Genomic DNA, 17135 nt, shown 5'->3' with positions numbered 1-17135 from the left:
TGCTCGTTATATTAAGTTTACTTTGGAATAAACTTATTAAGATGCCACAAAAATATAGCTTCAGTTTCCCAGTAGGTACCTATCCCTTTTAATCCGTTACACTCTTTGGTACTCTCTGGAGACTTGAAACAAATTTTTAAAAAGTGTGGGTAATTTTTCAACTACTGCTACAGAATAATATACTACTATCGGTTTACAGAGCCCTCCGACGCCTTCCGACTCCTAACCGCCATTCTTCTCTGTTTAATCGCAGACCTGGACTTTCCTCTAGTTCTATTTCAATTCTCTTCCTCCAGCTTCTTCTCGGCCATCCTCTTTCCCTTCTCCCTTGTGGTGTCCATGCCAAAATTTGTTTATGGATCCTGTCATCTGGCATTTTCTGTATATAGCCGTACCATTTTCGTAAGGTCTCCATCTTGTGGAGACTTTTGTTTACAGTTTTAAGTATGGTATTGTATATGATCTGTTTGTTCGCTTTAGATATTGTTTGGTCCCACAGAATGCTGTTCATCATGGATATGGCTTTTCTACCCTGTATGTTTCATACTTGTATTCATCACAGTGTTTAATTTCTACCCCATCATCTAATGTAATGGACTGCTTTGTCCCTCCAATACACATGGCTTCAGTTTTCTTAATGTTGACTGCGAGGCCCCATTTGTTATATTCTTCCATTAACTTCCACGTCATGTAACGCAGGTCGTCATGATCCTGAGCAATCAGAATTTGGTCATCAGCGAAACATAAAGTATATAATGTGGTCTCGTCATTGAGAGGAATTCCCATGCCATTTTTCCACAGCTTGAGTGCTTATTCCAGAGTTGTTAGCCACTCTGGCCCTCATGGCCTCATATTATAATATAAACAGCGGATATTGATACCTACAAAAGGCGCCCAAAGATCTTCGAAGGCGCCGCGCGTCGTTTCTAAACTATCAACATAAAACTCTGGGTGCCATTTTCGGGCTATGTATGCTGGTCTTTGATTATCTGATACGAGTTGTATTTTGTTGTACTCACTTGCTTCGTTATGTATGATTCTGGGGTGCAACAATCCTGTATGTATAAATGTAGTCAGGCGAAAGGCGCCCGAAAGTCTTCGAGGGTGCCCCGCGTCGTATCTAAGCTATTAACTTAATACCCAGGATGTCATTTTCAAGCTATGTGTGCTGGCCTTTGATTATCTGATAACTGATACGAGTTGTATTTTTTTGTATCCACTGGCTTCGTTATGTATGATTCTGGAGCGCAACAATCCTGTATGTATAATTTAGTAAGGCAAAAGGCGCCCGAAGGTCTTCGAGGGCGCCGCGCGTCGCATCTAAACTATTAACACAAAACACTGGATGCCATTTTCGAGCTATGTGTGCTAGACTTTGATTATTATCTGACACCTGATACGAGTTGCATTTTGCAACCACACTATGCTCAATTGTTCTTTGCTTCAACGAATCTTTGTGTAAAGTTAAAAAAAATCAGCGTTTAAATTTTTAATGGAATATGAACGAAAGCAAAAGGCGCACCGGCCCGCGGGCCGGTGGGCCGGCGGCCCAGTCCGGGCCTGACTATCAGTTTTTTGTTTTGTTTTAAGCAGTCGAGTATTAAATTTATAACCGTTGTGATCAATTTATCAAAAATTTGCGATCAAGAGAGCATGTTAATAAAATCTAAAGCATGATACTTATTTATTTAAATAGCCTTCTTAAATCGTGACTTTTTCCTTGGCTCTGTATTTAAACATATTCAGTTATGTTTTAATTATCTAATGATTAACTAATTATAATTTCTTATACTTTTATATTTTATTTAACTAAATCCCCTAATTTTAACACACTTACGCTTATTCGAGATCTATTTTAAGTTAATTGTGGCGAACACCCCTAAATTTGGCGGATATCGACTGGCGAACTGATTCCAAAAAACTTTTAATTTTATTAGGTAATCTAGTACAAGACGGGCATCATAATAAATGGTTGTTCACGCAAAAACACCATTAAGAGGTTCTTGACTTCATGTATTGAAGTTCCTTTAATTTCGATTTCAGTTTAATTATATCGTTTGTATTAATATTGAATCAAATAGTAATTTGATACAAAAAAAGTTTTGGTCATTTATAAAAATCAAGAAATAAAAAAACAAGCAATTGGACTTCATAAGTTCTAGTAGTATAGTATAGTTATAGTTGATCCAAAAGATGGCATAACCCAGACATCCAAAGTGAAAGTTATTCTTCAACACCAAATTGTTCTATATGGTCCACACTATGTCCAGAAAAAAGTCACACCATTTTGAGCGTCGGGTTTGGGGGGGGGGGGAGAGGGGGGAGAAATTCATAGTTTTTTAAGTTTTTCGTCAATATTTCAAAACTAAGCGGTTTAGCATGAACAGCCCTCTACACAAAATTGTTTTTCATTAAATTTTAAATAAAAAAGGCCCTATGCATAATCTTTCTAAAATGAATGGTTCCAAAGTTACGGAGGTAGTATAGTATAACTGGTACAAAAAAAGGCCTAACCAAAACATCCAAAGTAAAAGTTTTCCTCCAACACCAAAATGTTCTATATGGTCCACATATTGTTCAGTAAAAAGTTACACCATTTTGAGCGTCCGGTTTGGGAGGGAGATGGGAGAGAAGCCGACAAATTAGTATTTTTTTAAAGTTTTTCGTCAATATTTCTAAAACTATGCTTTATCGTCAACAATGTTAGATACAAAAATGTTCTACATGAAATTCAAAACAAAATATGTTCTATACATAATTGTTATAAAATTAACGGTTCCAGAGTTACAGAGGGTGAAAAGTCGAAGTTTTCGATACTTTTTATATTTTTTGGGCAATATTTATGATATAACTATACCAAAAATCCAGACATCCAAAGTGAAAGTTATCTTCCAACACCAAATTGTTCTATATGGTTCATATAATGTTCAGAAAAAAGTCACACCATTTTGAGCGTCGGGTTTGGGGGGGGGGGGAGAGGGGAGAGAAGTCGGTAAATATAAAAAGTATCGAAAACCTCCACTTTCCCCCTCCGTAACTCTGGAACCGTTGATTTTATAACAATTATGTATAGAATCTTTTTTGTTTTAAATGTTATGTAGAATATTTTTCTATAGAACATTCCTTACGCTAAAGCATAGTTTTTGAAATATTGACGAAAAACGTAAAAAACTACGAATTTGCAGATTTCTCCCCCCTCTCCCCCAAAACCCGACGCTCAAAATGGTGTGACTTTTTTCTGAACATTATGTGGACCATATAGAACAATTTGGTGTAGGAGGATAACTTTCACTTTGGATGTCTGGGTTTGGGTCTAACTATACCATACTATAGGTTTTCACCCAACGTGGCCGGAACTGCAGTAAGGTCTCGTTTTATGCGGTGGATACGTTCTACAGAAAAGCGCATATAAAAAAATCGCATAAAGAAAGACTTTACTTGCATTGAAAAAGTAGGGACACGTTCCGTATTTTTCTAAAATCACATAAAATGGTGGACGTTGGTCCACCAAAAATATGTGTCTTTGATGTTTTTTTTTCTTCATTGGGCCAAATAAAATCTTAAAGAAGAAATTAAAAACGCATACTAACGATATTGAGGTAGCAAAAACCTCTTCTAATGAAACATAAAACTTTACGACACTTAATTAAATGTTTCAATTTAGAAATCAAAATGTGCTGTTTATTATACTGCAACTTGAAATCAGCAACATTTACGCCCGGTTTCATAATCAACTTAATGTGAACATTAACTAAAGTTCACTTTAACGTTGACATTTACCCATATGAATTGCATTGATAAAGGTACCAACTTAAAATTTAAAGTCCACTTTAACTGATTATGAAACCGAGCGTTAAACTCTTAAATACTTAAACATTTAAATTTAATTTCAAAAGAATTACAGGTAATACCTTTCAATGCGAAACTCAGATTGATGTAATAGCTACATGCTACATCATGAAACAAGGGGAATACCCGAATTGCAAACCCTCAGATTAATGACATCTGGATAGGAATAGTTAATATTAATTATACTAGTTATTAATAATATAAATTTTTGGATGAAATACAAACCGCATAACTTCAAAATCGCATAACAAATCCGCATAAAAAGAGACCTTACTGTATTGAAGATTGCTATTATTATATTTTTTTTTATTTTCTAATAGTCCTGTTGTTCAATTACTATACACTATACATTTTGAGTTCAAAAACTATTAGTTGAATAGCATTCGTACGTGTAATCTAAATATTTTGTGTGCCCTAGACCTATCTTATCTCTGAACAAATCCCACTAATCAATAGATATAGTTTATATGCTTTCGTTTATGCATTTCAATGTCATTTGTTGAAATATTAAAGGAGGATGACTTGATATTGAAATATGTAATATAATATTTCTAAAATATTTGAAACAGTAGACGAATTTGACAGGCTTGCACCTTTACGTACTTCTTAGTAGCTCTGTTAGCTCTAATTAAACCACTGTAACAATATTCATGCAAGGATTTAAGCAGTGTAGAAATAAAGAGAATACTCCAAAAAGTAAGTGCCACTAAAAAACTAATATGTACCGAAAATAAAAAACGATTCCCTAATTTATACCGACGTTACAAGCAGTTTGTATTGTTTTCCAAACCCCATAAAAAAATTGATACTTTATGAACATGGTTTTAAGTCCTTAATAAATAAATAATTAATGAATGGTACACCAGAAACTATGTACAAACATTTTTACATATGTGGTAGAAATTTAAAAATATCTAGTGAGAGAATTCAAACCGCAGACACCAAAAATCATCAAAGATAACACCATAACAAACAAAGCAGGTATCGCAGCGGTGTACAATATTGCGAAATCTCTAACAACGAAACAGACAATAATACAGAAAAATAAAGTTATGAAAAAAACTGAAGTTATTATTATATACTTCTTCCTTCTTGTATGTAGGCTTTAAAGCCTGTTTCTTTTTCAATATTAGCCTTCTAAATTGTTTAAGTTATCGCACCATCTTTTTCTTGGTCTGCCAATACTTGTGCTATTCGTACTATCCTATCCTCTGCCATTCTACTAATGTGTTCGTTCCACTCCTGTTTCCATTTTGTCACCCATCCATTTATGTCTTCTACATTTCTCCCTATCCAACAGACTTTTCCCTGATATTCGTCGGAGTATTTTCATCTCTGTTGTTTCTAGTAGGATTGTAAATATTTTATCTTAATTTTTGAGATACCCTGTATATAATATTTCTTTAATTATTCGTATTTACAAACACGAAACGAGCGGTTGTCGGCGAGGCTCTAAAATGCACAGATGGGTGGGCGTATCTAATCGAGGGGTAGTTTAAGTGAGCAGTTTCTGTTTATTTTTAAGACATAAAAATAACAAAGTAGAGCCCTTTGACCCAATTTTTATTACTAATAGGCTAGTTCCCGCGAAAGCGAATTAAACCATGAAAAGGGGAAGATTAGCAGTAAGGGAATTTTGGTTGTGTGGGAACGAATACATTTAGTCGATTTTAAGATCTCAACGACATTAGACGTGTTATTGATTACAAGACGCATAGGGATAATACTAAGACGGGTATTATATTGATTAGACGCAAATTATCGATAAATACATTTCTTTTGTAAAAATAAGAACACGTAGAATTTTGGTCGCAAAGTACACTTTTACATTTCGATAAGTTAATAGTAACAATAATTTAGTTATCTATTTTATTAATTAAAACTATTAAACATCAAACGGACTTTAATTACGATCGTCTTTAAAAGAAACCTACATTTCTAGTAGTCGTCTGGTTTTAGATGTGTCAGGTCTTGTCTCCGCCGTGTATGTTAATATAGGTCTAATTGCTGCTTTATAGATTCTTGCTTTTGTGTCTTGTCTGAAGTTGTGAAATATAGAAATTGACGCAGCAGTAAAAAGCTGAAGGGAAAGATGGAATAAATAACACATGACACAATTGGAGAAATGGAAACGGTAGGGATTGAAGTAATGCTTAGAATTTGAAATGAAATCTGGAATGCCGGAAACTGACAGAACTACTAGGGTAAGTACTTTTATTCCAATATATAAGAAAGATTCACCGACAAATTGCAACATTTCCTACCGTAAAGTGCCATTATTACGGCAGGAAATATGCTTGTTTTATTGATTTGAGGTTACATTGAATTTGACAGAATGCATCATAATCGTCTTAAAAAAATTTGTTAAACATAGACAGTAGGGAATTATACAGTGCGCTGGAATAAGTGCTACCCCCCTTATTAACTTATTTATTTTAAGAATATAAGCAAAACGCTCGGACAGGTCAATTTTTAAAATAATCATAGTATATTATAGCATCAATGTTTCGAACTTTACGCGATCACTCTTCAGATGACAGGCACAACTTTGATTTTTTGAAATGGGAAAATACATCATGTGACACCTCATTTAAAAGCTTTTGAAATATTGATTACAAAAATGTGTAACACTTTAATCGTTTTTAAGGGCGTAGGCGCAAAATTTCGTTCCAATTATTTTTAAACGCATTATTTTTTTTGGAAACTTGAGAAAACTAATAAATATTTTTGAAAAATTTAAACGCAGAATGAAAGATTACATTATTACAGAGAGCTGAAAGTCCCTTAGAATAAACAAGAGGTTTGTTTTAAATGATATATTTGTAATTAAAAATCAGACTAAATTTTCTCTTTTTTTCACCCCTGTGACTTATTAAAATAATCATTATAGAATAGAAGTTCTCAGGGACTTTCTACCCTCGATAATACTGTAATATTTCATTCTGCGTTTAAATTTTTCAAAAATACTTATTAGTTTTCTCAGGATTCGAAAAAAATAAATGCGTTTAAAAATAATTCAAACGAAATTTTGGGCCTACGCAAAATCTTCAATCTTAAAAAGGATTAAAGTATTATACATTTTTGTAATAAGTATTTCAAAAGCTTTTAAATGAGGTGTCACATGATAACATGATACTTTCCCATTTCAAAAAATCAAAGTTGTGCCTGTCACCTGAAGAGGGATCGCGTAAAGTCCGAAACATTGATGCTATAATATACTATGATTATTTTAAAAATCGACCAGTCCAAGCGTTTTGCTTATGTGCTAAAAATAAATAAGTTAATAAGGGGGGTAACACTTATTCCAGCGCACTGTATGTAACCTCTATTGGAATCAAACAATGAAAATGAAAGTTGAAAATAAATTGACTGAGGTTATCCATATTCGCCGTGGGGTGCGCAAAGGGTGTATTTTATCGCCATTGTTGTTTAATTTATACAGTGAAGCTGTCTGAGAATTAGCATTGGCCAAAATCAGTGAGGACCTAATAATAAACGGTGAGCCACTTAAAACATAAGGTATGCTGAAAATTGGTCAACAAATTGGTCAACCTATGGCATTAACGTTAATGGCAAGAAGCTAAATCACCTCAGATTCGCTGACGACATTGTGATTATAGCGAGCTCATTCGAGGAACTGCAAATTATGATAGAGGAACTCGCAGGCAGCTCCCAATACGTCGGTCTAAAAATGAACATGAAGAAAACAAAAATAATGACAAACACAGATGACCCCAGACGCATAACTATAAATGGCAGTGAGATAGAAAAAGTCCAGGAATATATCTACCTAGGCCAAATCCTGAAACTTGGCAAAGAAAACCAAAGTGCGGAAATTAATAGGAGAGCAAGACTAGCATGGGCAGGATTTGGAAAACTTGGTTGGATACTTAAGAACCGCAAAATACCTCAATATTTGAGGACCAAAGTGTTCAACCAGTGCATCCTTCCTATCATGACATATGGGTGTCAAACCTGGACCCTAACCAAGGCAAATATGAATAAACTAGCTACAACAGAAAGAGCTATGGAAAGAGCAATGTTAGGTATACCACTGTCAGATAAAAAGAGGAGCGACTGGGTAAGATCAAAAACAAAAGTCGAGGACATAACAACAAAAGTTGCCAAACTTAAATGGAGCTTTGCAGGCCACACTGTTAGACAAAAAGACCAACGTTGGAATGCCACGATACAACATTGGAGACCTTACCAAAGTAAACGACCGAGAGGAAGACCACAGATGAGATGGGTTGATGATATTAAAAGAGTAGCCGGAACGAATTGGAAATATGTTGCTCAGGATAGAGACCGATGGAAGGAGTTGGGAGAGGCCTATGTCCAAACGTGGACGATAGAAGGCTAAGAAGATGCTGAAAATACCGTCCTTCTGGCGGGATTACTTGAAGAACTGTAACACTTTAAACAACAATTAAATATACATTGCAGCGATTATGGACTAGAAGTAAATTTGGAGAAAACCAAGATCATGGTATTTACAAAAGCACAAAACCTCAAAGTTAAGCTAATACTAGATAATACAGAAATTACACAGAAGAATCAGAAGATACAGAGAAGATACTGATCAGCCAATAGAAATAATGCTGCATTAATAAAAACAGAATGAGAAAACTTTTCTGTAATCGCAATATCAATATTACGCTCCCGATAAGAATGCTTCGATGTTATAATATTTTCTTCACCAATAAAAGTGAAATAATAAAAACCTGGAAGCATTCGAAATAAGGTTTTACCAACGTATTCTGAAAATATCTTAAATGGATCACCAAACAAACGTACGAGTTCTCGAACAACTAAGAAAACAATGCGAAGTTATAAAGTTAATAGAAATCAGGAAGCTGGAATACTTGTGACACATTATGAGAGGTGAAAAATACAAACTATTAAGGAATATCATGCAGGGCATAATCAATGGCAGAAGAATCTTAGGAAGACGTAAAATCTCGTGTCTACACAATCTCCGTGAATGGTTTGGATTCAGTTCAATTGAACTATTCAGGCAGCTCGTAACCAACAAAATTATAATTGTCAGAATGTGCTTTCGCTTTCAAATCTCTTATAGGAGCGGAACTTGAAGAAGAAGAAGCATTATACTTTCCTGCAAGCATAGTATTCCTCACCATCATCAAAGAAAGGCTAAGATCAATTCTCCTATCAGATATTCCCCAAGAACAATGCGGATTCGTCCCAGATATAATAGATTTCGCATAATTTTGCAATCTAAATTAAAAAAAGAAATAAATTTTTACAACTGTACTGTACTGCCAATTACTATTATAACCTTTTTGAACTATTTCTGCAAAAATCCGAATGTCACCTCTCACATCCAAATGTAGAGACTTTTTACAGATCCGCCCTGGTCTATACGTACATATATACATGTGTTTTATTAAAAAAAAAGAAGAAAACATTTGAAATTCCCTAGAATTTAACTTTGCATGTACCTACGTCGCAAGTAGATAAAATTAGTGAAAACTTTCTGAATCATTTTAGACCGCTGTGGTCCTATCTCGCTACCACATCTCGACTTGTTAGCCGTCAAGTAAATGTCGCAAGATTAAGATAAAGTTTCCTTAATCTCAAATAACACAAAACACACGGTGGAATCGCCCCTGCATTCACACAAAGTAAACAACTTTATAAAACTAAATTGTTTGTTTTAGAGCCGCCCAGCTCCCATTTTGGCCAGAACCAGGTCATTTTCAAGAGTTTAGAGAGCCATTATTTCAAAAGGATACGATGTAGGTACAGGGGTAAGGTGTATACCCAAATATGTAGGCATGTTAAAAGTATTATATGAATGAACGTTGAAGATTTCTTCGTAAAGGTCAGTAACACTGAGGAGTATCTTGGCAACAGCACTCTTGAGAACTTCGTACGCCATTTCGCACATTCTGTTCAAAATGTATTAACTCAAAAAATTTCATTTTTGTGTTTATCTCACAAACAAAATGCTTCATGTGTCATCATTTTCCGTAAAACAGTGTAATATCGCAATCTTAAACATATTTTGTGCAAGTACTTGGAGGGCATACGAGAAACGATCATGCGCAAATAGGGATTTTCATCGATTGCCATTTGTTTCGAGCTTCTGTCGTATGTTGTATAATCTGTGTATAATATTAATATACACGGATTACACGACATACGACAGAAGCTCGAAACAAATGACTATGAATGAAAAGCCCTATATCGGAGAAATATTGAAACTTTCTGAAATAATTCATATTGTCAATTGAAATTGTCAAATTGACGTATATTTCATATACGTCATAAAATTATATGTTGCTTCACAATATTGATAATATGATATGCAAATATTATATAAAATTAAATTTAATTAATTGTATTTTGCTTGCAGTACTGCATTAATAATTAATTTAATGTACAACTGGTCTATTATTTGACAAATAATGACATTATTTTGAAGTCAATTAAGTACGATATATAACGCCCAAGGGCGTGTTATTGAAAAATAACGCCCTAGGGCCTATTAAATTTAAATAACGAGTTAAATACTGTCAAGTTGACAAATAAAACTCTAAATAAAACTATGGTTAACACAATTACGTTACGACTATTTCTGGTAAATGTACTTAGTTGAAAACTAATTAATTCAAAATTTATTCAAATTTTTTGAATTCATTCAAATTCAAAATTCATTCAATTCATTCATTCGAATTTCAAAATTCATTAGGCAAATGCCCCCCCCCCCTGACCCAGTCAACCCCACCCTGACCCTGTCAACCCCCCTGACCGTGTCAACCCCCCCTGATCCTGTCAAATGACGCTTCTGGAGACACAGAATAGAAGTACAAAATAAAGAAACGCCAAAAAATATAAAAACTGGACAAATGGAACAAGAATCTTATTCCTGTAACTTGATGCAAATAACAAGAATTCGATCAAATAAAATAACAGTGTTAAATAGAATCAAAACAAAGGTTTTAGTAATAGAACTAAAGAGATCAAAACAATGTTTTTACAAATACATTTGTTTGATTACAAAATTTGACTTTAATTATAAATGTCAATAGTGATAATGGTTTATTTTTAGTTGCCAAGCTCTTTTCGATTTTTGCGCAACTCTCGCTCAGTGCCTATTGTTGTTTATACTTACGTCATTGAAAGTTGTCATAGACTTACCGAGATCAGGAATAGAGCTGTTATAAAAAGACTTATAAATAAAGCTTAACCGACTCTTTTTGTTGTTAATTGGTTTAGTTTGTTTATTTATTTGTTTTTTACTTATCTAATCAATTCTACACAGACTATTTTTGTCAAAAAGAAAATAAAATATTTAATTATTTTAATCACTTGAGTAGAGTACACTATTATTATGTCACTAATTTGAATCAAACTTGCCATTATGTCTTTACACTTTGTATCCAAATCCAAATTTTCAACGTAGAAATATACAGGTATTCTATCTCCACATTTGAATGTACTTGTTTCTGACTTTTATTACATTTCTGACAAATAACTGGTAAAAAGTTGACAAAAGGGCTTAAAACCAGAAAAAATAGATAGAAGATAAATACAAATAAGAATAAAAGTATTTTAAGAAAAAAAATTAAATGTATGCATGTTCTTTCTTTGGAATTCTTTCATAATGTAGAATTCTGTTAATAAGATAAGAAGAACCCATATCATACAGTCGGAAAAATGAAAGAATACCCATGAACGAACATATAAAACACGCTGTATTTTCCTGTCACCGTGTCACAAAAAAAATTGGCCAGCGCAAGTACATGTAATAATTATTGTTACATGTACTTGCACTGGACAATTTTCTTTGTGACACGGTGACAGGAAAATACAGCGTGTTTTATATGTTCGTTCATGGGTATTCTTTTATTTTTCCGACTGTATATGATATGAAATGACAAAACAAATAAGAATGACAATAAACAGGGAGAACATATTGTAAAGTAGCTAATATAGTGGAGGTGGAGAGCAGTACAGAAAAAATAAACAATAAATAGAGTAAATATCATAATTTTTAAAGAACTGTCCAAAAATAGAATGAAAAATGAAACTCTGAAACAAAATATTTGCATGTTTATTTTTGACTAAAGGTGAAGAAGAGAAAATAAAGTTCATTTATAAAGAAGAAATCTACACGTATTTTAGATGTAGGATGTTTTAGACACTCCTAAGCTTAAGCTTGTTGGAAGAATCAGGAAAGAAGGGAAAGAAGTAAGAAGATTCACTTTCTTGTAAATGATAGAAAGAATCGAGAAAGGAGAAGAAGCAAAATTCAGATGTAAATAGTACAAAGAACTAAACCTAGCGTAGAGATTGATAATAGAAGTACAATAGAAGGAAAATACATAAAAAGTTCTACTGATAAAATCGACACATAAGAATATGTCAAAATATATGAAATGTCAAAAATGTTACGATGGGAAAATGGAACAAGAATCTTATTCCAGTATACTTGAGACAAATAATAATCACATGGAATGACAGTGTTAAATAGAATCAAAACTAAGGTATAAGTAATCGAACTAAAGAGATCAAAACAATATTTTTACAGATACAATGGTTTGATTACAAAATTTGACTTTAATTATAAATGTCAATAGTGATAATGGTTTATTTTTAGTTGCCCCCTCTTTTTGATCTTTGCGCAACTCTGGCTCAGTGTTTAAACCAACGTCATCGAAAGTTGTTATAAACTTACCGAGATTAGGAACAGAGCTGGTTGGCTCCTCCAGCTTGATGTCGATCACGTTGATCTTAGGAGGCGGTGGTGGTGGCGGTCTCATATGTCCTAATACTGGCGGCGACGATGACGAAGTAGAAGAATACACGATCGCACCAGAAGGAATCCCGAACTCTTTGGGTTCAGTTTTAAACACTATCGTTGCCGTTTGCTTATTGTACTATTATATCGTAACGACATGCCAATTACCAAAAGGGTTTAAGTTGTTAATCGCGCGCGCTTTTGGTTTCAAATTCGGAATGAAAGTGAAACCGAAATGCAGTTTGAGTATTAAAAATGACGGAGAAGGAAAAAGCATCAATAATCATGAAAGAAAAAGACATGAAAAAGAAAAAAGAAGCAGTCAAGAAAAATCCCACTTAAAGAAGAGAAATATTTAGCAAACAAATCAGCAGAATGCAGAAGGCTTTAGTTTCCAATACTAAAAGAAGAAGGCAATAACAAGAACGTACCAGCAATACCGGAGTAAAGGAAGGAAAGAAGTTAGCTAACCTGGGTTTAATCGGGAGAGAAAGTACTGGCCTTAAAGTGATAAATAACATCAACCCTCAAACTATCTTCTTTCAACCAAACACTTGCTGTGGATTATAAAATCTAGGCCAAGTATGTCATTTTTCGAAGAAGACATACATAATCTAATAAATCTAGGTTATACAATCTTTCCGGAATTTTAGAATAATCTATTTTTCGATTTCCGGAGTAGAAATGGAAGCGTCAAACATTTGTTAATTAAAAATGTAATTTTGATTACACCAATAATAATTATAACTCAATCTCATATAAACTTAATACTAAGTGACTCTTTTTGTTGTTATTTGGTTTAGTTTGTTTGTTTTTTAATCATCTAACCAATTGTCAAAAAGAAAATAAAGTATTTAAGTAGTTCAGTGTAAAATAAATGTGATTGAAGACGATAATTGCAAACATTGCGGAAAGCAGGGTGATCTTGATCATATCTTTTTTGAATGTACCAAGTTTCAACAGCATTTAAACTATCTCTATAAACATTTAATTAAACTTAATATGCATGCACCATTCAATATCCAGTCTCTGTTGGCTACGGGCTCACAACAAATATACAATATCATTATAGATTTCTTTTCAGATACACGCACGGTCCTATAAGATTTGTACGCGGGAGTCAAATTTTTTATGATTTATGTTCAGATTTGCATCCTTTTTTTATCATAAAATGTTATATCACTTTATCATAAATCCATTATTGTTTTTTTATTGTATTATTATTGTATTGTATTATTTATTGTATTACTATATTGTTTCTGTTTAATTTTGTATTAGGGATAGGATTGTATATTCTTTATTGCAACTGGCCGAATGACTAATGTCTATGCCATTAAATAAAAAAAAAGTAGTTACGTGTTCAAGTTGTGTACACTATTATTATGTCACTAACTTGAATCAAACACTGCCATTATGTCTTTACACTTTGTATCCAAATCCAAATTTCCAACGTAGAAATATACAGGTGTTCTATCTCCACATTTAAATGTACTTGTTTCTGACTTTTATTACATTCCTGACAAATAACTGGTAAAAAGTTGCCAAAAGGGCTTAAAACCAGAAAAAATAGATAGAAGATAAATAAAAATAAGAATAAAAGTGTTTTAAGAAAAAAAAATAATTAAATGTATGTTCTTTCTTTGGAATTCTTTCATAATGTAGAATTCTGTTAAGAAGATAAGAAGAACCCATATCATATGCGATATGAAATGACAAAACGAATAAGAAGGATAATAAACAAGGAGAACGTATTGTAAAGTAGCTAATATAGTGGAGAGCAGTATAGACACAATAAACCATAAATAGAGTAGAATGTCATAATTTTTACAGAACTGTCCAAAAATCAAATGGAAAATGAAACTACTCTCAGAACAGTATATTTATTTGACACAATATAAAGACGAGAATATGGAGTTGATAAGGAAAAAATTGCATGTCTTAGATATAATAGGATTAGATTTTAGACAGTCCTGAAGCTTGTTGGAAGAATCAAGAAAGAGGGGAAAGAGGTAAGAGAAAAGTAAAGGAAACGAGTGAGGGAAGATTCACATGTAAATGGTAGAAAGAACGAAAAGCCTACAGAATAGAAATACAATCTAAGGAAAAGGTATGAAAAATTATATTGATAAAATCGTAACAACAATATGTCAAAACATATCTGATAGGAAATGTCAACAAATGTAGACTGGAAAAATGGAACAGGAATATCATTTCCATACATTCGAGAAAAATAACAATCAAATGGAATAACAGTGTTGAATAGAACACAAAATAGGGACCAAGTAATCGAACTAAAGAGACCAAAACAATGTTTTTACAAATACATTGGTTTGATTACAAAATTTGACTTTAATTATAAATGTCAATAGTGATAATGGTTTATTTTTAGTTGCGCAATTCAATGCGCTCTTTCTGATTTTTGCGCAACTCTGGCTCAGTGCCTATTGTTGTTTAAATCAACGTCATCGAAAGTTGTCATGACTTACCGAGATCAGGAATAGAGCTGGTCGGCTCCTCCAGCTTGATGTCGATCACCTTGATCTTAGGAGGCGGTGGAGGTGGTGGCGGTCTCATATGTCCTATAACTGGCGGCGACGATGACGAAGTAGAAGAAGACACGATCGCACCAGAAGGAATCCCGAACTCTTTGGGCTCAGTTTTAAACACTATCGTTGCCGTTTGCATATTGCACTATTATATCCCAGTCAAAAATCACTACTAACTAACTAGCAGTCAAGTACGAACGACATGCCAATTGCCAAAAGGGCTCAAGTTGTTAATCGCGCGCGCTTTTGGTTCCAAATTCGGAATGAAAGTGAAACCGAAATGCAGTTTGAGTATTAAAAGTGACGGAGAAGGAAAAAGGGGTTGCGCGTGCGCGCTGCATCAATACAGCCCCACGAGCCGTCTGGCACATGCACCACGAGGGGGTGAGTTTTGAATTTTCCGAATTGTCTCGTCGGCGGAAAGCGAGAGAAGCGAGACTGTACTGTACTGTGTGAGCGTATGTAAGCGTCGGACGACCGTCAACTGTGTTTGACGCTGGTGTTGGATTGTAGAGGAGCGCGATCGGACGGACGGGGCGCGCGCTTGGCCTTGTCCTTGAAATAGGATTCTGAACCCAGAGAACTCTCCTTATCGATTTTGGGGTCGCCGCGTCAACTTATACACACACACAAACTACGCCTCGCGAGCCAGCGAGAGCGTTTCTTTATTATGCGTGGTTGTGCGTGTGTTTTGTTGATGAGATTTGGTTTTTTTTCGATACATATTTCACCGGCGTGGAGGACGGAGGACGTCTTCTCTTCGGCAAGAAGTAGCGCGCTGCACTTTCAGCCTCAGCCTTGCTCTCACTTTTACTTCACTTGCACTTGGACGAATGATACTCCACATTAAGATCATTGTCATGGGCGTAACGACGCTCAGTATATTCGACTAATGTTGATATTTAAATAATAATTGAATTTCTTCACAAATATTTTTATGAATGACTTTTTTTGGTTCGTGATTTTCATTACATTTTACAAAAATAGTTACTCGATTTGAAAATGCATGAGAGCACCATTTTTATGACAGTATATCTTTATACAGGGCTGTTCAAAGAAGATAAATTGTAAAAAATATCGCTATCTTTTATCAGTTTTGTATAAAAATTTATCGTAATAATTATTGTATCAATATAGCTATCACCTATCACAGAAAGTTGGGGTTAATGTGTAAAAATGAAACTTCTTCTCAACATTGACGTTGGCGATTAACATGGCGAAACTGTCTCTGTTTCGAGCTATGCTAAATAGCAGGGCCGCGCCGTCCATAAGGGTGAAGGGGGGGGGGGGTGCCCCCCGGCGCCGAAAAAAATTTAACAATACCGAAATTACCAGAAATATTAGTAATATTTTATTTTTTGTAAAATTGAAAATTTACCAATCGTAGGTAGATATAAAAATAGCAGTTATTATTACTTTGATCCCCTAAGTGTACGAGCCGTTATTTCTCTCATTTAACTGAACTATTACTCCATTCACTCACGGTAAAATATTGCAAAACCTCTGAATTTTAAAGAACAGCTGGGATTAACATTAAATTTGGCATACATATAGCTAACATGTCAAAGAAGAAAATGATATTGTGTCGACCTGTGCTTTTGCATTAGAGGAGTACCACCCCTTCACGGGGGTGAAAAAACATACGTTCAAAATAAATCCGGAAGTCGATAAACTGACAAATTGTAAGTAACTATAAAGTTAAGTTGTTCTATAAAGTTTTTGTATTACATACTTAAGTCAATACATATCTACTTTTCGAGATATTTGCAAGTGAATTTTTCAATAAAAAAACCATTTTTTTAGACGGTTTTTCTCTTATTACTCAAAAACTAAGTATTTTATCGAAAATATATTCTTAGGAAAAATTTTGAAAAAAGGCATTTTCTTTAAAATTTAAAATTATTTTTTTTTTAATTTATAACCAATTTTATTCAAAAATAAGCACTTTGAAATGGTGAAACTTCCAGATCATA

At 33.9% G+C, this 17135-nt stretch overlaps 1 protein-coding gene across 1 annotated transcript in view; it reads right to left on the bottom strand.

Annotated features, from left to right (window-relative positions):
• LOC114326211 (ecdysone-inducible protein E75) overlaps positions 1 to 15412 on the bottom strand; it is a 442877-nt gene extending 427465 nt beyond the window's left edge. The window contains exon 1 of the mRNA XM_028274495.2: positions 15103 to 15412. Within this exon, the coding sequence (XP_028130296.1) occupies positions 15103 to 15301 (199 nt within the window). The 5' untranslated portion in view covers positions 15302 to 15412. The remainder of the gene's footprint in view (positions 1 to 15102) is intronic.
• Positions 15413 to 17135: the final 1723 nt, after the last annotated feature.

Source organism: Diabrotica virgifera, chromosome 3 (assembly GCF_917563875.1).
Source record: "Diabrotica virgifera virgifera chromosome 3, PGI_DIABVI_V3a".
Classification (NCBI taxonomy): Eukaryota; Metazoa; Arthropoda; class Insecta; order Coleoptera; family Chrysomelidae; genus Diabrotica; species Diabrotica virgifera.
The sequence above is the reverse complement of the archived record's forward strand: the minus strand, read 5'-3'. Positions and strand labels throughout refer to the sequence as shown.